The sequence below is a fragment of the Meles meles genome, chromosome 1 (genome assembly GCF_922984935.1).
Source record: "Meles meles chromosome 1, mMelMel3.1 paternal haplotype, whole genome shotgun sequence".
Lineage (NCBI taxonomy): Eukaryota > Metazoa > Chordata > Mammalia > Carnivora > Mustelidae > Meles > Meles meles.
In genome coordinates, this window is record NC_060066.1 from 136,731,867 (window position 1) to 136,759,000 (window position 27,134).

General features: G+C 45.7%; 1 protein-coding gene across 4 annotated transcripts in view; it reads left to right on the top strand.

Moving 5' to 3' along the window:
• BCAR3 (BCAR3 adaptor protein, NSP family member) overlaps positions 1 to 27,134 on the top strand; it is a 106,992-nt gene that overhangs the window by 6,611 nt on the left and 73,247 nt on the right. For 3 of the 4 annotated variants that reach the window (XM_046005713.1, XM_046005706.1, XM_046005720.1), the window contains 2 exons: positions 1,140 to 1,470; positions 26,647 to 26,686. In XM_046005713.1, coding sequence (XP_045861669.1) covers positions 1,154 to 1,470; positions 26,647 to 26,686 — 357 coding nt within the window. In that variant the 5' untranslated portion in view covers positions 1,140 to 1,153. Of the gene's footprint in view, positions 1 to 1,139; positions 1,471 to 26,646; positions 26,687 to 26,797; positions 26,816 to 27,134 lie in introns of those variants that run through there. The other variant, XM_046005736.1, reaches the window with a different exon arrangement.

Below are 27,134 nucleotides of genomic sequence, written 5' to 3' on the forward strand. Positions count from 1 at the left end.
TCAGGGAGGCCAGTGCATCATGCAGACTGAGTTAGGCTGCTGTGTTATCCAGACCAGTCTGGTTCCCTGGCGGGTGGGACGGATTCTGGATCCTTAATGTCGCCAGGGACTAGTTCTAATTTTTATCCAGGCATGGGTTTCTTTTCCTATAATATTGGCCTTAAAAAATGACTTGTATAATTTGGCTGAGGCCAAAACCATAGTTTGTTTTTAGGGGGGAGGTGGGCGTATGCTGCCTTTTGCTCAGGGCGAACATTTCTGCTAGTGATCGTAGCTGGGCATAATTGTTGGGTCTACTTTTGCATACAGCCTAGCACACGTTTTCTTTTTCTTTCCGTACTCTTCCCCCTTCCCCCCCTTTTGTCTTATTTCTCTTCCTTCCCACTCTTCCCTGACTACAGCGTGCTTGCTGCTTAACCCTGCTAGTGGCAGGCGTGTTTCCGACCCCTCGGGGGGACAATGTACCATCACCCCAGGAGCTTTCCTCTGCAGCTGAGCCCATTCATGTAGGGAGGAGTGACCCACCTCCTCACCCCTGACCCTGGCCCGTCTTCGTTAATTAGAGTACATTGATTTATTTGTAAGCACCAAGTCTTTGCTAGAAAAAATTCTGCCTGGTTACCCTGGGTAGCACAACTGAGGGGCCGGTCGGCACTGAAGTCCTAGCAGCTGAGGAATTCCAGTAATCTCCACCTGTTCTTATCATGTACAGGGTGGTGGAAAGACGGGGGCTAATTATCTAACATTTTTCATGTGTTCCCTAATGCACGTACCTCGAAACCTTGAGTACTTCCTCAAGAGTCCTTTTTGTTAGTCATGCTTTTCCATCAGCTGCGGTCGTCTGAAATAATAAAGTGGCTCATGTGCCCCTAGAGTCTCTGAAACATGTTTGCCCTTTTCCAGCAGTGGATCTGCTGCCAACCCAGGAGAACTCCTCTGTAGGATCAAAAAAGGGACATGGTTAAACTTCCCATTTGTATTACATTTCACCAGTGATGCCATGCACTGTTTGTCCTGTTAATGCTCCACGAACCTGTTCTTTTGTTCTACAGTATGTTTCCATTTCTGTTTGTGAGTAGGAAGTCCATTCTTGGGATGGCCTGAGATTCATGTCTTTTGCTCTTTTCTCTTCCCCTTAGAGGAGCCGAGAATTATGGCTGCGGGAAAATTTGTGAGCCTTCCCAGAAACATGCCAGTGAATCACCAGTTCCCTCTGGCCTCGTCCATGGACCTTCTGAGCAGCAAGTCCCCTCCAGCTGAGCATCCCGCAGATGCCTATCAGGACGTGTCTATACATGGCACCCTCCCACGGAAGAAAAAGGGCCCTCCTCCCATCAGGTCCTGTGATAACTTCAGTCACCTGGGGACTCTGCCCCATTCCAAGTCCCCACGGCAGAACTCTCCTCTGACCCCGGCCATCATCCAGGAGTATCCCCTGCAAGACTGGAAAGGCGAAACCTTCACCTTTAGGTAACTTCTTCGTTTATTTACATTTTTTTTCCAGAGAGAGAACCTGGGGGGAGCGGATGGGGTGGGTGCAGAGGGAGAAAGAGAATCCCAAGCAGGCTTCACACCCAGCGTGGGGTCCAGTGCGGGGCTTGATCTTAACAACCTTGACATGACCTGAGCTGAAATCAAGAGTCAGACACCTAATGGACTGAGCTACCCAGGCGCCCCTTCAGGTAACTTCTCTAACGCCACAAGTGAAAATGACTTGGCTTAAAGGGCTTTTTTGAAAAAGCCTTTCTGTTAGGGAATATGTCAGCTGTACAGAGTAGAGCAAATAGTTTACCTCCCAAGGGCCCGCCACCCTCCAGCTACTCTGGGCTTGGGCCTGGGCCAGCCCCATGTTGTCTGTTGCCTTCCTCTGCAATTATTTTGAAGTCAATTTCAGCCCCTGTTTTATCTGTAAATATTTTGGTATATGTCTTTCAAAGATAAGTACTTTTATTTTTTAAAAAACATAGCATAAAAAACTATAACACCTAAAAATTTTAACTGTTTCTTAGTATCTAGTATTTGAGAGTATTTTTACAGCTGACTTCCTATATATTGCCAAGTCCCTCAAAAGGAAGCACGGGTATATTTTTTTATTATCGTGATACCAGATTCTGAGCTGTGTCCATCTGATTCTATAGAGATGCCAAGATGGCTGTAAATTAGGCCCCACATCTCCAACATGCTGAAGTAAAATTTGGTCTGGCTCCATCATCGGGTTGGCTTCTGAATACTTTACAACAAGGATTGATTTCTCCTACCCACTAGGGATCTGGATAAATAAGCCTTACGGTTATAAAAGCTTCTTGTCCGGGGTTTGTATTGGGCCTGGCTGTGATTAGTTTCTGCTTGTTAGAGCTGGTTTAGAAACTGCCTTCCTTTTCCTGCCGGGGAAGATCAGCAACCTGTGATGTTATCGGGCAGAGAAGGGGCTGGTTCTTTCTGTTTTATCTCCTGGTGTCTCTTCTTGTCCAACCCTGCAGCAAAGAAAGCACTTTGATCCTAGCTTGCTTCTTTGTTCAATATCTATATATTGAGCATCGGTGTCAGAGTACATTGATTTTTTTTTTTTAAGCACTAGTGCTTCACCAGGAAAGTTCTGCCCAGTCCCTCTTAGTAGCTGAACCGAAGGGCTGGTCCAACCTTAAAGATGTTCTGGCAACCAAATTTTTCCAGCAGTCTGCTCTTGCCCTTTGGTGGGGTGAGGAAGGATGTGAACTGACAGGATAGCGATGGGGCATCTGAAATGGTGTCTTCCTGGAGCCACTATTCTAGCGAAGGGCCCAGGTAATACACACGTTAATTGCAGATTATATTAAGTGCTGTGAAGGAAATCGCGATAGACTGAAGATTTAGTGGGCCTGTTTCTTTTTTATAATGCAGACAGGTCTCTGAGGAGATGCTATTTGAGCTAAGACCTGCGTAATGAGAGAAGGCAGCCATGGGAAGAACCAGAGGAAGGCTGTTTCAGGCACAGGGAGAGCAGTGCAAAGAGCTGGGGGTGGGAAAAAGTCTGGCATGTTTGAAAAAACTCCAAACGAAGCTGGTGTGGCCTGTGGCTGCTGTGTAGCAAGCTGGGAGGTGGACAGTCCAGATGCTGGGAGAGAGCTAGGCAGGTAGGAGGTCAGAATTCATTTTAGGGGCCTAACTGCAGTTGTATAAGTAGAGGCCAATATACTCTGTAGAAAGTGCTGGAGAGTCCTGAAATGTTTCTGATGTCAGCTCATAAGATTCCCCAGGGTGTCCTGGGCATTAGAAAGCCCTGCACCTGCTCTGCAAAATGTAGCTGGGTGACCTCCCAGCTCGGAGAGCTCACAGCCAGCCCGCTAGGGGCCCAGGTTGGTGCGGAGGTGCCCAATTCGGTATTGTTCATACCGAATCACTGGCATGGAACACGCAGAATGGGTGCTGTCATTGCTCCCTCTTGGGAAGGTTAAGAGGCAGCCAAGAAGAAGAGCTTCTGGCCAGCCAAAACCAAGCACTCATACGGGGCTGCACAGGGTGGAGTCAGAGCCAAGTCGTCCTCCGACTTCCTGTAGCCACTTTTTATTTATGGAGTTAGCTCTGTTGTGAGCTGCATGTCCACTGTGTGCCCGAGGGAGGCCATTCACGAACTCACTCCTTGACATTCTAAGGCCCTGGCTGGGTGCCAGCTCTCAGAAGGGGGCAGCTCCCGGGAGCCCCAAGGGGTGGTAATGGAGTCATCCTTTCTATCTTGAGGAAGTCCTTGATCAACACCCAAGGTCCAAGCCGTCAACCCTGCCAGGAGTTCAAAGCTTTTTGATTTGAAAATAACTTGGACAGAGGTCAGATCTCTGTAGAAGATCTTATCAGATGATGGGCCCAAGTCCTGGGTTTGAAGTCCAGGCTGTGGAAGACTTGACAAGCCCTGCTGGCTTACGTGTGTTTATCATTCAGAACTACATTCAGAACTACATCCAAATTCACAACTTCGTTGCTTAACTTAAAATACCTCATTGTGAAAGGCGAACACAGGAAGTAACAAACACATATCCTTTAGGGTTACTGCTGAGTGAGCAGGTCATGTCGAAGGTTCGTAAAATCCCATTCTGCTCCCTGGTCTTATTAATAGATTTTGTTATTTTTAAATGTTATTTATTTACTTATTTTTTGAGTAATTTTATTTATTTTACTTATTTACTTATTTCTACCCCCAACATAGGGCTCTTAGGACCCTAAAGTTTCATGCTCTACCAACTGAGCCAGACACCCCTATATTTGGTTCATGCAACGCACTTTAAAAACTATCTTGAGGTGTTCCCGGTTTTGAGGTGTTCAAAGTACCTTGTATTATTATTTTTATCCTTTTAAATATTCCTGATATGATTTTTAGCTGCCTCGGTTCCTTTTTTGGAACAAGCCACAGGATTAACAAATAAAGCTTGTGCGCTGTGAAAAGGAAGGGACAAAAAGGTATGAATGAGAATCTGGGCCTCCAGAGGGGGAGGACTGCCTGAGGTGCCTCAGCAGAGCTGGCATGAGGGAGAAATAGCGTTTCTAGACCTAACTCAGCTCTTACAGCTCAGCTGCTATGAAAACACCAACCACCCACTGCTCGCTCACTCACCACTGGAAGCTGGGAGCTGGTAACTTTTTTTTTTTTTATTTATTTTTTAAAGATTTTATTTATTTGAGAGGGAAAGAGTGCGAGCCCGGGGCGGGGCCAGGGCAAAGAGAGAGGTAGACCCCCACACTGAGCAGGGAAGCTCCACCCGGAGCTTGATCCCAGGACTCTGGGACCATGACCTGAGCTGAAGGCAGATGCTTAACCCACTGAGCCACTCAGGCACCCCATGCTGGGAGCTTTTAAAGTTAAGAGTTTTAGATCTCTGGCCCCAAGGTGTGAGACTAGTTAGGTCTACTTTTAACAAGATTATTGATTTTTTTTTTTTTTTTTTTGATGGGGGCACTTGTTTGAGGTTAACTTTTTTTGGTCTTACTTGTTACTTTTCATAATGAATTCAAAGGTTAATTTCAGGGACAGTGACTTGCCTGGACGTCAAGTCTGAAAATCTTCCATTTTGTCCTATTTGCTGTTGGCGCAATGATAATGGAGTCATCTGGGAAAGCCCAGACCCACTTTTCTTGTACACCCCACCTACACTCAGAGGGCAACCCACTAGACAATACCTTTTTGCCTTGTAAAATACTCTGATAAATTGCAGGTTTGCTATTTTCCTGACAAATATATTTAGCTCATTAATCTTTAAAAAGTTACCCTTATTATAATTGCATATTAATTGAATATCAGCCATGTGGAAGGCCCCAGGCAAGACAGGAAATTTCCCCTCTGACCTAAAAATTTGTATTATTAAGCAGTCTTATAAACATGTGTCCTAGCCACAAAAATTTCTCTCACATTTTATAGTTTTAAAATATCCTAAATGATATGTTCATAAATTATCCTGTGTGCCCATCCTCACCCCACGTGAGAGACCTGGCAGATTTCATCATGAGTAGCAGCAGTTTTTGTTCTCATTCACAGTTTAGAAGGTGGTTCAGGAATGTTGAGGCACCTGAGCTCAGACCCTAGTGGGCGACTGAGCAAGGATTAGAACCCAGGGTGCTGTGGTCCTTCCCTAGACACTGGGCCCCACAGCCTTCCAAAAAGGTTGGCCTCGGCTGGGGGCATCTTTTGAGCTATCCTCTTGCATGGAAAGCTTGCAGTCCCCAGAGTCTGAAACTCAGGGCACCTTGAACACCCACCTTGGGGAAATGGAGTCTTGGCCACCAGGAGCCAGGCAGAAGGCAAGCCTGGAAGGGAGAGTTGGTCTCACCTCATTTGGAGACTGTATCTCTTGGCTTTGTTGTTGTCTTGGCTGCCCTTGGATGTACTTGTGGTTTTGAAAGGTAGCCAAAGTGAGAAGCCAGGGTGCTCTTAAACCTGCTGCTTGATGTCACAGAAGGAGCCTTTGTTGTGCAGGCGGAGTAAGGCTTCCCCAAGAGGTTGGCAGACAGGATTTCCTCTCGACAGGAGCATTTGTTTGACTGCTGTCCCTTTGAGTCACTTATCTTCAAGGGTGAATTTTTATTTGAATCTGGGACCTTCCTTGGGCCGAGAGGGAACCGGTTCCTGTTGTTGAGATGTCTGTGTTGTCGGGATAGCCAAAGGATTGGCTCTGGAAGAGCAGTGCAGGTCCTCTTCCTGTCTTCGGGTACGTGGAGGCATGCATTCCTGGGAACAGCTGCCTGGTGCCTAATCCCTTCGGCCCTGTGTGCTGTGGGAGCATGTGGTGGGACAATGTGATGTTTCATTAGTTTGCATGAGCAGAGCTGACTGACTAGTCACAAGTGTTTTAACTGACGGGACCCAGAAAGTCTGCAGAATGATCCCAAATTAAAATCCAGAATACTTTCCCAGGCGGTAAGTTACCTACCATGTTGCAGTGTCTGCTCTTTTGAGTGGCATCAAAGTGGAAGGCATTGGATCTGTGCAGATTCGTCTCAAAACACTGATTGATTGATTGACTGATTGAGTTTTTAAAAAGATTTTATTTGCCAGAGAGAGCGAGAGAGAACACAAGCAGGGGGAGCGGCAGGCAGAGAGAGAGGGAGAAGCAGGCTCCCCACTGAGAAAAGGGGCCTGATACGAGACTCCATTCTGGGACCCTGAGATCATGATGTGAGCTGAAGGCAGAGGCTTAACTGACTGAGCCACCGAGGTGTCCCTCAAAACACTGATTTACATATCTAACTCTGGGCTGTATCAGTGCCCTCACCCCCCAAATTATTTCAGTGGTTCCTCTTGAGAACCACCAAGTTCTAGAACTTTCTACTTTCTCTTTAACAAAACAGGATGTTTCCCCAGACATGCAAATATGTCTTTAGCTTGCAGTTAATCAGAGGGATCTATAATGTAAAGGTCCACATGCAAATACCTGCATTTTAGTTATATACAAGTGTGTCTGTTCTCTGCAGATTGGAAGCTTTTTGTGCACAGAGAAAATGTTGGGTTCGGAGTTGCAAAAGTCTATGTACTAGATTAACAGATTCTGTTTAATAGAAGGCTCATTTATTGAGTTAGTCGAGTGATCGTCGCTTAATAGCCAAGAATGTTTCCAGGCAAGTTGTAGTCCATTTGTTGAATTTTTATTTTTGAAATTTCAAGTTGTGTTTCTACCCCTTGGTGCTTGAAAGCAGCTGTTGTGGTTGGGGTCTTGCATTCGGAGGCATGGGGCACGTTCAGGCCCTGGTGGCCCCCTGTGTGCTGAGCCAGGAGCAGCTGGGTCAGAGGTGAGCTCAACCCCTGCTGGGCATCTTCCCCTCCCCCACTCCAGCCCCAGCCACCAGTCTGGCAGGGGGTGGTGCAGAGAGCCTGGGGACTGGGAAATGCCTACTGGTCTACCAGCTGCCTGACAGTGGTCTTCAGTCCTTTACTGACAGGGATGATTTGAACCTAAAGGCTGGGATCGGTGCATTCTCAGCTGTTCTGGAGAAAACGGAAAAGTTTTTTTGTTTTGTTTTGTTTTGTTTTTTCAGTGAGTGCAAATGTCAATGTAAAAAATGGTCAGAGAATTACACAAAGCTGTCCTTGCCAAGTGATACTGCTCGACATCTTCTCTGCCCTCCCCAGAACATATAAACGAGGGTTTCTTAGGTCTCCTGCATGCTGTTTGGGGAAAGGTCATGTTTTTAGTCTTCTGAGAGTCAGAAACCAGAGTTTTCCACACCTCTCAGTATACGTGGATTCGGGAGCTTCCATGGCCTGGACCGAGGATACAGGCTGGAGAAGCTGTCACTGCTGTTCATGGGAAGGAGATGCCTCCATGGGGCCCATGCTGGAGCCCCAGGACTGACAAGTTGGCAGGCCGCCTCATGGGGGCCCCCTTTGCCATGCTGCCACCATGCCGACTATCCCCAGGAGACTAGCTGCAGAGCCGGTTATAGAATTTCAGGCGGTCTCTTCTTAGAGGTCCCGAAGACAAGTGCATGGTCTTCTTGTTTTAAGGATTCTGATGTTACTTGAAAATTATAGAAGTCTGGGATGCTTGGGTGGCTCAGTGTTTAAGCGTCTGCCTTCAGCTCAGGTCATGATCCCGGGGTGGTGGGATGGAGTGCTGAATTGGGCTCCTTGCACAGCAGGGTGCCTGCTTCTCCTGCCTCTGCCTTACCCCTCCCCTGCTTGTGTGCACTCTTTCTCTTTTTCTCTGACAAACAAATAAATAAATTTAGAAGATTCTAGAAGTCTGAGAAACCTTCCATAACGGACCCAGCCTTTGTGCCTCCTGGACTGTCTGTGATCCCAGATGCACCCGCAGACATGGTAACCAAAGCTGAAATAACTCCTGCTGTGAAGAGGAGAACTCTGCAGGCTCCCAACCTAAAGGTCTCAGTTCACATCCCTGTTTTGCCACTTATTACGCATGTGAGCTGGGCAAGTTCTAAATCATAAAATGAGGGTGAAAATGCCTCCCTCTGAGGGGTGCTGTGAAGGTTCACTGGTCACCAAATACGAAGGCTGCGCTAAATGGCAGAGCTCTGACTTCCGCACTGGAGCCTGGCACCGCCTTCTGGGGCATCTCAGCAGCTGCCCCCTGATCACCAGCGCTTTATTCTCCTCCTGCCCCGACTCTGCTGTGTGACACCTGACCTTGAAGGCCGCTGGTGCCTTTGCTGGGATACTGACGTAGTTGTGGGTATCAAAAAATGCTGTTAGTAACCTTGGCGCTGATTCAGGCAACCAGACCCAGTAGCTTTGTGACCTTGTGTAAGTTACCTTTACCTTTCTGATTGTCTGATTCTCTACTTTATCTTTCTGATTCTGACCTTGTGTAAGTTACTTTACCTTTCTGATTCCGACCCCTTCTTTAAAGAGCAGCTATAAGGCCTGATAGAATCCCATGTGAGGATGCCTAGCACAGAACCTAGCATGGAGAAGGGGCTCAGATGTAATTTTCCGTCCTTCCTTCCTCCTGGAGGCTCTAATCCTTGGCCGTAACCTGAGATCACATTCAGTGCCTGCAGCTTCTGTGGGAGAAAGTTTCCCACACATTGCCGGAGTTTGGCCCGAGTCCTGCTCTCTGGGTCTGCCCTGAGCTGCCCTAGAGCGGTGTGTCTTGGCCACCATTCATGCTTACAGGTATAATAGCCTTGCATGGCACTGAAAGATCAGCACACCTTTATACGGAGACAGAGAACAGAGCCTCTCTTCCATGGATGGGCCGGGCCCTTTCCCACTTGCCCTTGTACTTAACATTAGTATCTTTGCTATTTATTCTTCGGTAAATGTTTATTGAGCTTATTTTGTGCCAGGCATGATGCTGGGTACCAAGTACCCTTAGAGATTGACATAGATAACGGGCCGTGCCCTTAGGCAGTGCCGCACAAAATGAGAGAGGCAAGAGTTCCTCTCTGGGGGAGGGAACATTTGAAGATTTAATATAAAAAGAGAATGTAAAATACTTCACTAATATTTATTATGTTATATATTAAAATAGTATTATTTTTGAAATATGTTCAGTAAGATTGAAATTAATTTTACCTATTTCTTTTTAATCAGCTACTAGAAAACTTTTAAAAGTACGTGTTTTCATGTGAATAGATAAAGAAGATGTGTACACACACACACACACACACACACAATGGGATATCACTCAGCCATCAAAAAGATTGAAATCTTGTCATTTGCAAAAACATGGATGGAACTAAAGGGTATTATGTTAAGTGAAATAAGACAATTATATGATTTCCCTCGTGGAATTGAGGAAACAGAACAAATGAGTGAAGGGGGGAAAAGAGAGAAAGGCAAACCAAGAAACAGGCTCTTAACTATAAACTGATGGTTAGCAGAGGGGAGGTGGGTAGGGGGATGGGGGAGATAGGTGGTGGGGCACTTTCACACAGCACAGGTTTTGTTAAAAAAAAAAAAAATTCATGTGGTTTTCACATTGTATTTCTATCTGGTGGTACTAGTCAACATCTTGGTGTTAGGAGTTCAGGTTTTCTCCTGAGGGCGAAGGGAAGCCTTTAAAGGGTTTAAGTAAAGGAATAATGTGATCTGATTCAGTTTGTAGAATATAATTTGGCCTCTGTGGAAAAGAAATTGGTGGGGCAGAGGGACTGGAGTGGAGGGCAGGAAGTGGTCACAGAAGCACAGGAAGCAGGCGGATGTCTGTGCTAGGACAGTGGTAGAGGAGGTAAAGGGGGGTGGGTTCAAGATCTATCTGGTAGGTAGCGTCTGTGGGACTTCCTGAAGGTGGGATGATGTGGGGTGAGGGAGGGGGACAGCCAGGCATGGCTCAGACAGCTGGGTGTATGAGATGGGGCCATTTACTGAGATGGGAAAGACTGGGAGGGGAACAGGGCTTTGTTTCTTTGGCTGCATTTTATTTAGTGGATGGCAGAGAGTTGAGACTTATATTTGGAGGGTGTGTGTCAAGTGGAGGTGTTAACCAGCCGGTATTATGAGCTTGGAGCTCTGGAGAGAAAGCTGTGCTGAAAGTTGCAAAGTTAGGAGTCTATATAGATGTGAAATTCAAGCCATGGAAACAGATGTCCTCACCAAGGGAGAGAGCTGTGTAAAGCATAAAGGGAAGGGACCTTAGGACCCAGCCCTGAGGAACCCCACCACATCTGTTCCAAGGAGTCAGCCTTGGAGGCCGAGCCTTGGGTTGGAGGGGAGCAGAGAAGTTAGGCGGGAGCTGCATTAGGGGTACTGTTCAAAGGAAGGTCTGTCTTCTTAAGATGAGAGACAGAATTCAATAGGAAAAGATCTAATCTTTTAAGCATATAATAAAACAAAACAGTTTTTCATTACTTGATTCTTTTTCTAAAACGTTTTTTATTTAATGAAAGCAGACGTGTCCCCAGGGCTGCCCTCCCTGTGAGCTTGTGTCAGCAGCACAGGGATGACGCTTTCCTGTGGGGTCCCATGATGACTCTCTGGGCAGAGGAGGTAAATGGATGACTGTGGGAGACATCTTTTGCCTGAGGGATGATGACTGCTTTTCCAAGGTTTGGTTGGGCAGCTCCCTTGAGGACGGCTGCCTGCCCTTGGAAGGCAGGTTGACGGCATGTGTTCCGTCTGTCTGGCTCAGTGGAATCCTTCCTCTTAGAGGTCTCGAGCACATTATCTCAAAACCACAGCACTCTTATTCTGCCTTTGAGTTAGTTGAGAAGAAACCTTGACAGACACACAGTTCTAGAGGGAATGAGGAGCAGCAGGAGGTTGGAAGGGATGGGCCCGGGGGAGTGAGGAAAGGGCAAATAGTGTACCCCAGCCAAACAAAGCATCTGCTTTTATCAAAAGTGCTGTGTTTGGGCTCAGACAGCCTGAAGCCTGATGAGTCACGATGCCAGACCCTCTCGGCCTGCCAAGAGACATACTGGCCTTGATACGGTTTTTCTCATTTTTCCTCTATTCAATTTGACTGACTGCTGCCAAGTTAAGATTTGAGCCGAAGCTTTTAGCTTAATGCTGTCACCGGAATTGTGCTGAGCATAGGTTAGCCGCTGACCGTGTCAAGTTTTTAATCAACTGATTAGCCTTGGATTCCTGTATAGACTCACCGGAGTGTGTGTGCTGTGTAAGATATCTAAATGATGCCTTTTTTCACAGGATTAGGGAATCTGCCCGAGGAGGTGGTTTAATTGCCATTGTTTTAATACATGCCATGAACCTATTAATCAGGCATCGCTGTCTTCTCCAATGAGATAGAAAGAGACACAGAGAAGCAGGAGGTGGCTGCCGAAGTGAAAGAAGCAGGAGTATCTGAAGTCCCCAGGCCTTAGACTCGTGGATAGCCAGGGAGGGAAGGGTGTCCTCATCTGCAGCTTACCGTGGGCCTCAAGAAGAAAGGTTGCCAGAGTTGAAGGAAATGTTATGGCTACTGCACGGCCCGAGGCTCTGAAAGGGAAGCACAGTTGAGGACACCCGTGAGTAGCTTTCCCAGCACAGTTTGAAGGAGGAAGAAGTAGGTGACCGTTCAGGTCATTCTTGGTTTCAGGCTGTGTCTGCAAGACTGTCTCCAGCTGGGTCCCCCTCATGTGGCCCGGTGAGCCGGGCCATGCTGAGGAATTCATCCACAGGTACATTGACCATGGCCTGTGTGCCTTAGCTTCATGCTGGGAGGGAGAGCTTTAAAGGCCGGCCAGGGGCTGCATCTCTGTGTGAAGCGTTCATGGCCCTAGGGAAAAGGGGTGCCCTTTTGAGGCCTCCAACCTTACCAGTATCTGTTCTTTCCATCATCTTCGCCACTGACCTAACTTCCCACCCATGGGCTAGCCCTTCGCATCACTCCCTAGTCTCTAAACAATTCTACTTTTCTTGACCTCTGACCTTAACATATTTCCAGGTACCATGTTTGCAGGTATATACATCCTTGACTGGGTGGTTGAAGATGGTGCTTTCTAGATAACCCTTCCCTCGAGGCCTGCCTGCTCTGGGCCGCCACCACTTGCTCTGGGCTGTCCTGGCCTTGGACCCAGGCCCAGGAAAGGGTTGGCCATGCAACCCATGCAACCAAGGACCATATCAGAGGGTGGTTCTGGGCTAGCAGAGAAACTGAGTGCAGAGTGAGTAGAGGATTGTGCAAAAGGCTAAGGGTAACAAAAAGGGCTTTCAGAAGTTAGGTTTGGAACAATAAAACCAGGGACAGGGGCATGGGGAGAAACCAAACTGCTGAGCCTCTGTCTGGCTCGCGTTTTTTTTTGTTTTGTTTTGTTTTTTGTTTTGTCAAAGAACTGACTTGTCTGATTGGAAAGGGTAAGATCTGTGGAAAGAAAGAGAACTGTCAGCCTGGAGCAGAAGAGGCTGAGGCAAGAGGCTCTAATGCCACCAAATGAGGTGAGGCCCCGACTCCGCAAAAGATCAAGGGAGCCTGAGCCTGAGGCGGAGACCATCAACTGGGAGAAATGCAGGCGCAAGGCCCTACAGGGAAGACACAGGAGTATTTCAATTTTCCAGAAAGGAACCAGAGAGATGAGATTAACCTGTAAAATGATGCAATTGACCTGATCTCAGGAAGTATCTTAAAAGGATTATTAGGGCAATGACTTTTGCATACATGGTGGAGGAAACAGCAACTTTCGGTATATTAGCAGGGAGTTACCTAAAGTCAGTCATACCAGATTAATGTTCTTCCTGGGGTAATTTGTTGGGAGATTAAATTAAGGTTGAAAAGGTGTGTAAGCAGATGTCAGTCTCTGGTGATAGAACTCAGGTGAGAGGCAGCCCAGGGGGCGTACATGAAGCCTGACGTAGGACGTGTCCTGACTGACCCACGTCTTGGCCCACTCTGGCCAATTTTTAAAAAATCGTTTAGATAGTAGTATTGACGTACAGATCACACTGGTGGATGACATGAATCATAGAAGAGAGATATGTCAAAATGACAGGAGATCCAAAAGAAAATCATGGCGTTTAGAAAAAGTAGACTCAATCCATTTGGGTAAGACTGTAGTGAGAGGCAAAGACTGGCACTGGAGTCCAAAAGCAAAGTCGGAGTATGGGGCTCGGGGTGTAGCTGCGCGCGAAAACGACTGCAGGATTTGGGTAAGGGCAGCTCAGAATGAGTGTGCTATGGTTGTCAAAGAAGTGAACGGGATTTTAGGAGCATCAGCTGAAGTTTAATATTCAGACAATGGGAAGTGGTCAGTCTTGGCTGCCAGATCACGAATCTGGTGAACTGTTTGTAGCTCTTGACAACCAGAAATGGAAGGTGCATTCCGCAACCCTCCCCCCCCCACCCCCAACTGCAGAGCCGTGAGCTTCTGCGGAGGATGTGCCTCCCTAAAGCAGATCTTTTGGTTTATTCATGAAGGAATATCCCCAAGGTGTGGTGTATTAGTGAAGACAAACTTCTTATGTCTGTGTGTTAACCCTGGAGGAGAATATAAAATATGTACCACCCTTAATCGTGTCTCCTCCTAGTGAAGCCAACTCTAACAGGTGAGGTCAGTAAATACATTGTGAGATGTGGGAGAGTGACTCTCATTTATTTTACAAGGTGATGAAACCAAAATACATTTTCCTGGGTGCACATCTAGAAGTATTAGAGTTATCCATTTTTAAAGCTACATCCCTTTTAAAATGAGCTAAGACTTGGGACGCTTGGGTGGCTCTTTCAGTTAGGCATCTGCCTTTGGCTCAGGTCATGGTCCCAGGGTCCTGGGATCAAGTCCTGCATCAGGTTCCCTGCCCTTCTCTCCCTCTGCCTGCTGCTCCCCCTGCTTGTGAACTCTTTCTCTTTCTCTCTGACAAATAAATAAAATCTTAAAAAAAAAAAAAAAAGACAAAAAGACTATATATATAAAATGAGCCCCCGCCTAGAGTAGAAGTACCTCTTTCCTGGTCTCTGGACGGCTATATGGTTCCCAGCATCAGTAAAGAACCTTTCCATCTAATCACATACCAGTTGAGATTTTTCCAAGAGACACTATCTCTCTACTCAGTAGGCCAGCCCTGTTTTATGTGTCCATTTTTTCTATTTTCCCAGAAGCCGATGGAAATGGTCCTATAGTAAACTCTTTCCTCTTGCCACGCTCCCTGATGAACTTCAAACGTGGCATTTCAGACATCTCCAGAGAGAGTCATTTTCAGCAGGAGCAGCCAGCCCCTCAATGTCACTTTGAAAACACCTGGTCTCAGTGGGACTGGGGGGCCGGGTACAGCCCTGACAGCAGCAACGACCCACAGCCAAAGGGGTTCTGTCTGAGGCCACCACAGTTCAGGCACAGGCTTGTGGCTAAATTAGCTCCTTAATGTGGGGGCCCATCAGTCAAAAACATTTCTCTGGTTCCCTCTCTCCCTCCACTGTTTTTCCTCCCTTGGTGAATCCAGGGAGTTGTGGCAAAGAGAAGGGTTGAGGTCTAGACCTTTTGCACAGTGGAGAGAAACACACATGCGTGTGCGCACGCGCACACACACACACACGCATTTGTTCATTATCGCTCATTCAGACCAACACTTATCAAGCAACTGTGCCCTAAGAATACAAGGGTGAATAAAATACTGTCTCCTTTCTTAGTGAGCTCACAGTCCCGTAAGGGAGATGAACATGAGTACATGTATTGAACTATAATTATTTGTCGAAAAGTTTTATAATAAAAAAGGAAAGCTGGAGAGATGTTATTCTGTGAGTTGTAGAGGGCAGGGGAAGGAGTGGTCAGAGAAGGTGGGAAGACGGTGGAGATTCAAGGCCTCGTGGTTCAGGGAATTCCAAACAATTTGGATTTACAGAGTGTGAAGAGCAGGGTGAGGAGCTGAGGCTGGTGAGATGGGCAAGACTTAGCACCATGGATATCATCTAATAATAATAAAATGACGATGCTAGACTGTCCTTCATATTAATTTTACCTGAAAGAACATGATCTAGTGAGAAATACTGTCCAGTGGACTCCTAGTAGTTTTAAAGCCTCTTGCTAGCTCTTCCTTCCTGCCATCCTTCCATCCCCACATCCTCCCAACCAGGATCCCGAGATGTTGATGGCTGTTTGTGGTGGAGAATGGAGGGTGAAGGCTCTAGGTTCCAAGGCCAAATCCACATATGAATGGGCTACAGCCACCAAGTTGCCAGTGAGGGCAAACTTTGTCTCAGTTGTTGGGTTCACCTTCCCTGATTGTGGGACATGCCCTGGTCGTGAGTTGGTTAAGAATCGTAAACCAGTAGACCTTGGGGGTTCAGTGATTATTCCTCCTTCGCCCCACCACTTGGGGGAAACAGAGAAACTTGGTCTATGGGTCCCACATATTTCTTTGTCTTGCATTTCAGTTAGGGTTCTAAGAATGAGTTCATTGTGGTGAATGGGCACCCACAAGCAAGAACTCTGCCCTTGACATACAAGCCTTCTAGCCTCGACCCTCAGTAAGTCTTAGGTAGAAGATTTTTGACTGTGCTTCCTATCCAGGAACTTTGCTCTACTTCCTTGTAAGGTTTGTAGGGATTCTTTTTTCAGACCTACAGGTTTTTAAAAATTGCCTTATTTTGTATTGTCTTTTTACAAATACCCTACTCATTGAGTGGTTACTTCTAAAATACAATTACTTTATAAAACGTAAAGTGAAACAGTGCTTTTACTTCTTTTTGAACAATACAGGACCTGAGGATGGCCTTCCACTTGGCTTATGTACCATTGTTGCCTTATATTTTAGTTTGTCTCTTTATTATCTTTTTAAAATTTATTTATTTATGGGGCGCCTGGGTGGCTCAGTGGGTTAAGCCGCTGCCTTCGGCTCAGGTCATGATCTCAGGGTCCTGGGATCGAGTCCCGCATCGGGTTCTCTGCTCAGCAGCGAGCCTGCTTCCCTCTCTCTCTCTCTGCCTGCCTCTCTGTCTACTTGTGATCTCTCTCTTTCAAATAAATAAATAAAATCTTTTTAAAAAATTATTTATTTATTTTGGAGAGAGAATGAGTGTTGGGGGAGAGGGAGAGGTTTCTGAAGCAGACTTCCCACTGAGCGCGGAGCCTGAAGTGAGGCTCGGTCTGATCACCCTGAGACCCTGACCTGAGCTAAAATCAAGAATCAAGACACTTAACTGACTGAATTGCCCAGCCATTCCATTAGTTTGTCTTTAAAAAAAAAATGTGAAGTACATATAATATAAAATTTACCAGCTTAGCCATTTTTAAGTGTATAGTTAATGAACGATGAGTTAATTAGACACTTTGTGTAAATTGTCCAGGGGTGCCTGGGGGACTCAGTCGGTTAAGCGTCCGACTCTTGACTTCAGCTCAGGTCAGGATCTCAGGGTTGTGAGATTAAGCCCTGCATCTGGTTCAGCACTTGTTGTGGAATCTGCTTGCCCTTTCCCCTCTACTCTTCGCTGTACTTGTGTGTGCATGCTCACTCTCTCGCTGTCTCTCTAAAATCAATAAATAGAATCTAAATAAATACAATTGCATGCTATTTGTCCTTTGGTGACTGGTTAACTTCATTTAGCACGAAGTCCTCAAGGTTTATCCATGTGGTAGCCTGTGTCAGCATTTCCTTCCTCTGTGAGGCCGAGTAATATTCCATTGTGTATGTACACATTTTGTTGATCTCTTCTTCCATCAGTGGTTGCTTAGGTTGCTTCCACATTTTGGCTTCTGTGAGGAATGCTGCTAAGAACACGTATGCACAAATACTTCTTCGAAATCCTGCTTTCAGTTCTTTTGGGTATCTATCTACTCAGAAGTGCAGTTGCTGGATCAGATGGTAGTTCTATTTTGAATTTCGTGAGGAACCTCCATACTGTGTCTTCTCGCAGCTGTACCGCTTACGTCCCCAACAACCATGCTTAAGGGTTCCGATTTCTCCACATCTTTGCCAGCACTTGCTATTTTTTTTTTTTTTTTAACTCCACAGATGACACATCCGTCTTGTTCTATAGCATCCGTGCTGGTTTGGAGCGATCTACACGGTAACCAGTCACTGTGTGCCTCATTCGCTCTGAGATCTTCAGCTGTTCTGGCATCCTCTTCATTCTTCCCAAATGGTGTTCTCTGTCTTTATTTATCTAAAACTGTCTTTATTCACCCTTGTTCTTGGTAGTTTCACTGGGCAGGAAGTTTTGAGCTCCTCACGTTCCCTTCTGGCTGATGAAGACCCCCACTGCCAACCTAATCCTCGCTGCGCGGAGGGCAGCCTTCCTTGACTCTTGGGCTGCTTTTATCATCTTCTCTCTGGTTTTGATGGTTTATAGTTCCCTTGCGGTGTGTCTAGGTGAGAATGTGTTTTTTTTAAATACTTCAGAAGATACATTGGGATGCCTGAATCTGAGAATGGGTATCTTTCATTGATCTTGAAGATTTCCCATCATTATTTCTTTGACGATTGCTTTTTCTCTCTCGAGTCTCTTCTTCTGGAGTTCTGGTTAAATGTAATTAGGCCTTCTCATTGCGCCTTCTGCATCGCTTTTATATTTCCTATCACCTTTTCTCTCTGTGCTGTGTTCTGTATGGTGTCTTTGTTTATAGTCTCTTCATAGATTTGTCATATTTTCTTAAGTCATGTTTAATCTATTCTGCAGTCAAATGCTCTACCACTGAGCTATACCCCCTGTTTAATCTATTCTGTAGCGGATGCTATATTCAGTTTTTATTTTTATAACCATCTGTTTATTCTGAGATCACTTTTTGAATCTTTTTTTTTTTAATCCTGCATTGTTATTTTATCGCTTATATCTGATATTCCGGTATCTGAAGTCTTTGAGGATCTCAGTCTATTGTTCTTTCTGCTGATTTCAGTGATTGGGGCTTGCTTCCTTGTGTATGTGGTTATTTCTGAAAGGAAATTTATGTTTGACCCCATTTGTGGATATCCTGAGTGGCATTCTGTTGATAAAGTTTTCCCCCCAGAAAATATTTGCACTGTTTCCTTACTGATGGATCACCAACCCAGACACTTTAATTTCTTAGTTTTGGATTCTCTGTCAAAGCAGGTAGTATAAATTTGAATCCCAACCGACATGAAGGCCGCTCTGTGGTTACAAGTTCTTGGAATAGACTCTTATTACTGTCATTTTTTCCATCAGGATTTGTGGTGGAGACAGTAGGTTTCCTTCTTGGTTCCCCTTACCAGAGAGCATGCTACCTTCTTAATTTTTATGTACATATTTGTTTTTGCATATTATTTTTGTATAGTCCCTTTCTCATGGCTTTGTGGTTAGCTGCTGACTTGTGTGGGCCTAGGACTTACCCTTCCTGCTTTGCTTCTTACCCTCTTGTTCATGTTTCGTGTCCTTGATTTGTTCTCTGTTTCTATATAGGTTTTGTATATGTCTATGCTCTTTGAGGATTTATTTTTCTTGTGACTTCCGCAATGCATTTGAAAATACACTTGTAACTTATCATTTGGTTTTCAGAGTATCTGGTCTACCATATTAAGTGAATCAAAGTCCCAGAGTAGAAATTTCTAATTTTCTGAGCCCTTATTTGGACTATATACAAAGGTGTTTTTTGGTGGCTTAAATTTTCATTTTGCCTGTGCTTGTCCTTGTTTATTTATTAATTGGCTACCATGTGACCAATACAGTCCTAAGGGCTTAGTTTACATTGAGAGCAAGATAGAAGTAGCCCTTACCCTCATGGAGGGTGCAGTCCCATGGAAAAGCCATAAACAAGCACTGGGTGCTCACAGTGTGGGTGGGGCTGGTGGAGAAGACCAAAGGATTATGTACAACAGGTATTCTCGGGCGGTGTCTATGCAGCTATCTTGTTTTGTTGTTCTGTGTTTCCTTCCTGAGTTAACTGTTTTTGCCGGTATGAAGGGATCCCTTAAATATTTGTTCTGTTTCATCAGACTTTATGGGAAAGATTTACGTGTGTTCAGTAATTTGAAAGATGTGAATGACCCTTCTGAAAGTAACTTACTTAGCAGTTGAAAAGGAAGGGACCTTATCTGAGACATTCAGTAGCTGAATGCCAGCAATTCTACGTGTACTGCTAACCGTGGAAAAGGGTGGTAATGGGGCAAAGTCTTAGAGATAATTCAGATCCCGATATAGTCTTGAAAGTTCATATAGTACAATGCTTGAAGCAAAGGTTTCTGCCAGTTCATTCTTGATGACTGTACTGAGATGTGCTAGGCACCATCTACTTAGTTCCCTTAGAAAGAATTCGGCAAGTGCCCTTACCTCTGTCTTCTCTTTCACCCACTGAAGCCAGTCATTTACCACCATATGTCTTTTCTTACAGATTTAGAAAAGCCTCCTAAATCTGTACCGTCCCCGCTCTCTCTGTCATCCAGACCTCTCCAGCATGGTCTCCTTTGGTCTTCCCGACTCCATGTTGCCCCCCATGAATCTGTTTTCCACACCAGTGCAGGGGGAGGTTTCTGACACACAAATCCCTGGTTCTTCTGCTGCTTAAGATTTTCCAACAAATCCCACTACTTTCCTAAGTCTAGACATGTTTACATGGCATCCAAGCCCCTTGTGCTCTGGCTCTGCCTCTTCATCCTGATCTCCCAAACCCCCACTGCTCCTGAGCCTCCCCGAACCCTGTGCTTCCATTACTTGTTCTTTTATTCATGAATTCAGCAAATAGTTACTGAGCAACTGCTGTGTGCAGAGCACAGGGGATACCAAGGTGAATAAAGCAGAGAAAGCCTCAGTCTTGCAGGATTATATTCCAGAAAAAAAGACTGTGAGCAAATACACATTTCCTATAATATCAGATAATGTGGAAAAAAATAAAGCCAGATAAGGCGATAGAAGGTAGCAGTGGGCCTTATTTAGATGGGCCTACCCATCTAAATATTAGGTGGGCCTTACTTATATTTCCTTTTAAGGAAAGCTTCTCTGAGGAGGTGTTGTTTGAGCAGAGACATGACTGTTGTGAGGGAGTGAGCCTTTGAGAACTGCAGGGAGAACATTCTAGGAAAAGGAACTGAGTAAATGATGAGCCACAGAGGCGGCGACCAGCTGTCAGTAGGGCTTGGATGGAATGAGTAGAATAGCCAGTGAGTGTATTAGTATGCTTTTGCTGAGTAACAAATTACCACAGACTTGGTGCTTTAACACCTGTTTATTACCTCACAGTTTCTGTAGGACAGAAGTCCCACAGAGCTCAGCTGGTTCTTGGTTACAGGTCTCAAACTCCAGATATTAGCAGCTGTGTTCTCATCTGAGCCTCTGGGGAAGAAGCTGCTTCCACAGCCTTTCAGGTGGTTGGTAGAATGCAGTTCCTTGTGGTTGTAGGATTGAGGTCTGTTTCCTGGATATCTGCCTAGGGCAGCTCCCACATAGAGGCCGCCCAAAGTTCCATGGCATGGACTTTGTCACAGGCCATGTTGTAACGTCATGCTGGCAAAAGGGTCCTTCCTGTCCAGGTCCCCCTACTTTGCACGGCAGGTCCACTTGGATAGTTGCCAGATCTTGATGTCAGCTGACTGGAGGCTTACACCTGCAAAATCCCTTCAGAGCAATGCTGATGTTAGTGTTTGTTTGACTCTCCAGGAGATGGGGCTCTTGTTGGGGGACATTTAGAATTTTTAGAATTCTGCCCACCCCATTGAGGTTGGAGAGCTGGCAGGGACCATGCCAACCAGGGCCTCAAATTCTCTGGTGAGGACTCTAGGGTTTTGTTCTGATCAGATGGGAGTTATTAGAGGATTCTGATTTGGGGAAGGATCATGCTGGCTGCTGTGGTTTCCCAAGTGCACCACAGTGTCCCATGTCCCTGTGTGTTTGCACATGCTTCTCCCGTTGCCTGGACATTTTTCTCATCACGACCTAGCTCAGTTAAGAGCTAAGCTAGCTCACAGCTTCTTCACCTGGTGAGTCCCTACCTAATCCTCAAACCTTAGTTCAAAGGTGGCCCGAAAGGCCTCTCTGTGGTGTTTCCTTCCCACCGACCCCAACTTGAGTTGTGCTGTGTCTTCCCCGCTTGCCTGCAGCTCCTCTGGGAGCAGAGTCTTTGTCCCTGATTCCTCTGCTTCCATTGTCTGGTCTACAGTATAGCGTGTTGTAGACGCTTGATGATGTTTGTGGGATGAATGCATAGAACTATGGAGATACTGGGAATGAAATAGACTCGGCACTACTCTTGAGTCTCTCACCTTGTCAAGGAGAGACCATAGATGAGTAAATACACACTAGAATGAATCAGAATGCAAATACCATGCCATGTGCACCAAGGAGAGGTGCCCACTCTGTGGATTACTGGTGTGCATGGAGTTTAAGGGGAACCTCTCTTCTACTCAGTCTGGAACAGTTGGATCTCACATCCCTCTATTGCATGAGAGAATCCTCTTATTACAAATGATTCCTCTATGTTATATCCAGAAGGACATTTGTTTGGCAACACTGTTAGCCATTAATTTATTCTATAATATTTAAAGAAGTCAAAACATTCATTCATTTAAAGCATTCTATAATTTAAGACAGACATAGGGTTCTTCATTTCCTCATCTGTATTCCAATCACTCAGAAAAGATCTGTTAGTGAAATCTGGCTTATATCTTCAAGACGGAGAACCTCTTAACTCAAAATAGCAAACATGTAGATCAAATGTCCTTTTAAGAAGGAGGAACTATTAACCTGGTTACTAATGAGAAACAAACCAAAATAGTAAATACATCATTTCTGTGACTCCCAACTGTACACCCCTGGGTATGAACCTAAGAAAGCAGGACCCTAGAGAGACTGTTTTAACCCAAGTAAACACAGCGATCTTATTTAAAATGTAATAAACATAAGAACAAGATCGCAGGAGGGTCCAGTTTCATTCTGCTGCTTTCCTGCGGTCTGCGGGCCCTGCACTGCAGGGCGGCATGCCTGACCAAGGGGCTGTGGGTGCCTGCCAGCCTCACCAGTTGAAAAGGGAGATGCGTAAAACATCACAGATTCTCAAGGGTGGGATTCATAATTTGCATAAGCAAAAAAATTTTTTGAATCTTTTCATTTATATTGCCAAGTTCCTCTGTTTGTTTTCTAGTGATCTCTGTTGGAGAATATAAATCTGTGGCTTAAGGAGTGTTTGCTGCAGAGACTTGTATGAATAATTGGATATTCTATTTCAAATTAGAGGCTGGGGCTGCAGGGCCAACTGCTATGTTTTCTAGCTCATATCTCCTTTTGGCTAGCTGGGATGAGGTGGAGGCTGAGAGGGGAGACACGGCCCTTCTGCACTGAAACATAATTTTTTTAGATTGAAAAAAATAAAAAATAGAAATAGAAGCTAGCTATTAAAAATAAACATAATTTAGTTCAGGGCAATGATTTTTTTAAGTTTTTGGATTCGTAACACACACTTGGTTTACTATACTCTCTCCTGTATTCCTTCCTTGCCTGTCTAAAAAGGATGAAGAGAAGATCCTCTAGGGCACCCCCGGGAGTCCTGAGTCAGAATTGTAAGACATTTGGATTCCCCTCTGCTCTTGTAGCAGAATGAACAAGGTCTCCTTTGCAGAGTTCATTTTGGGGGCAGGGTCAAAGGGGACTTCGGTCTTATCCCTCACCAGAGCCTCCCCGTTTCCTTCTCTTCTGTCCAGAGAAGTATGTGGTAGAGGATCCAAGAGGAACACAGGAGGGGAACCTGAGTGGCTCAGTTGGTTAGGCATCTGACTCTTGATCTCTGGGTTGTGATTTCAAGTCCTATGTTGGACTCCACGCTGGGTGCGGAGCCTACTTTAAAAAAAAAAAAAAAGCAGACAGGCGGTCTCTCTAAGGTGGGGGTGCATTTTGGAGAACCCCCCAGGCTCTTTGGTGCTGGGCTCTGTGGATGGGAGAGCAAAGGCTGCCCTGCCTCCAGGAGATCTTGTCTCTGAGTGGGGACCCTGCTAATCAGTGCTGCCTTAGGAACCATCAGGTACAGCTCCGGGCCTAGTCTGTCCGTGTTGGTTACCCCACCTCTTTCCAAGAGAACTTGAAGGCCCTGTTCTGAGAGAACTAGCTCAGAGTTTCCAGTACGTCTCTAGAGAAGGGAAGAAAGGAACGTTTCAGCTTTCAGAGGTGAAAGGAAAAGTATTTTAGAGTGAAATCTGGTGAGAAGAGCAGATCCTGGACAAAATTCTAAAAAAAAGTACACTAAAAGAATGACATTTGAGCACTGAAAAAAAGGAGAATTTAAATGACAACAGTGACTGTATGGTCTTGGTATTTGGCAGATATTTTCCCAAAAATAAATGAAATGAAGCTCAAAGAAAATATTTGACAGTATGTTAGCTACCAGTGAACAAATTCAAGCTTTCAAGTGAAAATCAGAAGTGTTGGAAAACCTGCATCATCCACTACGCGCTTGACACTTTGCAGTACTAATAACGTCTGATGCGATCAGTGACGATACTGACAAATGTGATTCTTTTTTTATATTATAGTGAAATGTGTCAAAATTTAGACCATCTGGATAACTCAGTGACCCAGTATTTCCCCGGACAGTGGATGCAGAATCACATGTGGATAACTGGTTCAGTAAGAGTGCAGGACAGATGCAGAAGACTGAGAGGCGTGGCCCAGGATGTGTATTACGGGGAAGCTTTAAGGAACTACCCCTTGTTTCCTTTTGGTGTGGTATCAAAGAAGACTAACCATGATTACCTGAAAGTCCGATGAAATACCCTGCCCTTTTCCAGTTACATATCTATGTGAGGATGGACTTTTTTCTTAAACCAAGACATAACATACTAAATACTGAAGTAGATATGAGAGGGGTGCCTGGGTGGCTCAGTCAGTTAAGCATTTGTCTGCAGCTCAGGTCATGATCTCAGGGTCCTGGGATGGAGCCCTGTGTTGGGGAGTGGGGGTGGGGGGGCCTGCTCAGCAGAGAGTCTGCTTTTCCTTCTGCCTCTCTCCTCTGGTCGTGCAGGTGCATGCTTTCTCTCTGTCTCTCTCTCTTTCAAATGAATAAATAAAATCTTTATTAAAAAAGAGAAACAAAGTAGATATGAGAATTCGGCAGTACTTCTACTAAGCCAGATGTGAAAACGATTTGCAAACATGTGAGACAGTGTCACTCTTCTTGCTAAATTTTTATAAGAAAAGATAACTATTTGTAATAAAATTGTTTTATATAAAGTATAATGGGTTCCTTTTTAAAATATTAATACATATTTTGAAAATTTCTATTTAATTTCTAATACCAGTAATCAGTAGGTGTAACCCACAAGGAACAAAAGCTCCTTGGGGTCCTTAGCATTTAGAGTGTACAGAGATCCTGAGACCAAAAAACATTTGGGAACCACTGATTTCAGCCCCCCCATTCCTATCTTGTCTATCCATGCATTAAGACATGGGTATATGAATGTATATAATGCACATTTTTAAATGTACATAAACAGAGAAATTTGAAGATGAGAACAGCATTTCGGTGGTTCTAGCATCCTGCCTATGCAGGGCCAGACCTCTGGGCCAGATGATTAGCCTAAGACTGATGGCTATAAGCCTGAAATGTTAATTCAGGAGAAAACCAGGGGTTCAAGAGCTTAAAAGGGAGCACAGCCAAAGTGCCCATGAAGTTTTTCGTCACTGGTTAGGTGGTTCCGTGGACGCCAAGCCTGATGACATTGACACAGTGTCCAGAACGTGTGGCCCAGGTGGTGACCGGGCACAGCCCAGACTCCAGTGCTTTGGGAAAAGATGCCTGATAAACGAACTTGAAGGCAGAGAATTTTCAGGCTTCAAAGCCTGGTTTATATCCCACTTTGATGGGAATGCACTCAGGGACGGTGAGCTTATGCTGGCCTCAGAGCCTTTGGCCCTCTGAGGGACTCGCTCCAGAGCCTCATCCTCTGCCATGGAGAGGAGCATCTTGGATGCCAGCCTGCCTCCACGCAGGTGCCCCCATGTGCAGCCCTGAAGGGACAGTCACACCAAGCCAAGCATGGTTTTGGGGGTTGCATCCATTTCCACAAGATGGCGGTATCCCAGGGCCAGGGCGTTGGGACTCCTTGTGCAGTGACCAGAATCCTCCCTTATCCCGGGGAGAAAGCCTGCCATCTCGCGGGGTCTGTCCACCACCAGGGTTTAGGGGTGGAGCCCACCCTTGCAGAGGAAGCTGCTTGTCGGGGGTGTTTGTGAGGCACCTATTCTTTCTGTGGCTCCACTCAGACCCTCTCCATGAAGAAGCCAGTCTGCCCTTTCAGAAAGGATGGCGACTTTGCAGGGATGTGTTGCGTTCTTGAAGTTTAAGTCTCTGAAGGCAGCTAGCTGTCTTTTCATATGCTCTGTCGAGAGACGACCTCACTATAACTGTGCAGGCGCTCCCAAGGGCCGCTCTCACGTCTCCTGCTCCTCTCCTTTGCCCTAGTCTTCATTTTTGGAAGAAGTCAGGTTCCTCAGGGCCACCTGCTGCTGTTGACTTGTAATTGTCTGAGTAATCCCAACGTCGTATTATGACAGACCTGAGCAGATGTTAGATGGAGAGGGAACAGTACTGGGACACCAAACAAAATGAGGACGACCTGCTCCACTTGACACCAGGGATGGGGGGTAATCGAGGTAGCAATTAAAAGAAAAAGAGAGTGGGCATCTCGGTGGCTCAGTGGGTTAAGCCTCTGCCTTCGGCTCAGGTCATGATCTCAGGGTCCTGGGATCAAGCCCCGCATCAGGCTCTCTGCTCGGCGGGGAGTCTGCTTCCTCCTCTGTCTCTCTCTGCCTGCCTCTCTGCCTACTTGTGATCGCTCTCTGTCAAATAAATAAATAATCTTTAAAAAAAGTAAAAGAAAAAGAGAGGAAGACGTGGTCTAGAAGCAGAGCTGGGTCTACAGACTCCATCTTCTGCCCCTGCAACTGGGTGACCTGAGGAAGCCACTGGGCCTGCATGAGCCTTTGTCAAAGAGGGCATAACACAGCTGTCTTGTCCAGAGGACCCTCATTTGGGCTTCCACTTCTGCTTCCTACCCACCTCTGTCGTCCTTGCTCTGCTGTGCTTCAGACTTTTAGGCTAAATTTTGTGCTCAAGTGAATGTAGAATTAGCACCTGGACTAGTCTAACATTTGGAGCCTGTGATGAGAAAGCAGGTGGAGCTTCCAGGTGGATTATGGCGGTGTCCTACCCCCTAGCCCTACCCCCAGCACACGCTGCAAAAGGGATCCGTGTCAGTTCTAACTTCCTCATCTGTCTGCTGTGACTACTGCCGGGGAGGTGGGTCCATCTTAATAATTTGAAGGAACAGCGGGACAGGGTGAACATGCTGTTGGATACATTTTACTCAGCACAAGAATGCGTTGTTCCCAATTGTTCTCATACTGTGTTGTCTCTTTCCAGGGATCAGCATCTTCTGGACCCAGCTCTGGAATATGTGAAGGTAGGAAACCAGGATTTAACGTGGAACTAGGAGCCTGTGTAATAGATTTCCCATTTTTACCACAGCGTTGCCAAACAATGCTGCACTCTGGCCTGCGAAGGAAACTGCTGGGATTGGAACCACCAGGGGGTAATTTGACTCTTGGGCCTTCAGTAACTTTTCTAAGGGTCTTACATCATCCTATCATAGGTCTATGTTCTTTTTCCTCTTATCTGAAACCCTTGAGGCTAGATGGGTTTTAGAATTCAGAATTTTTGGAAAGGTAATATGGTACCCGTCTATAAGACCCTCAGAGGGGTCTAGCTAGGGTCAGCATTCCAGACTCAAAGTCATTATTTCAGCAGTGAGATTCTGAGAATATTCACACCAAGTGGGATAAATAGACTACAAATGATTTTATGTAGCTCAGCTCACGCTTTGCCACCAAATGACGTCAGGCTTGTTTTGC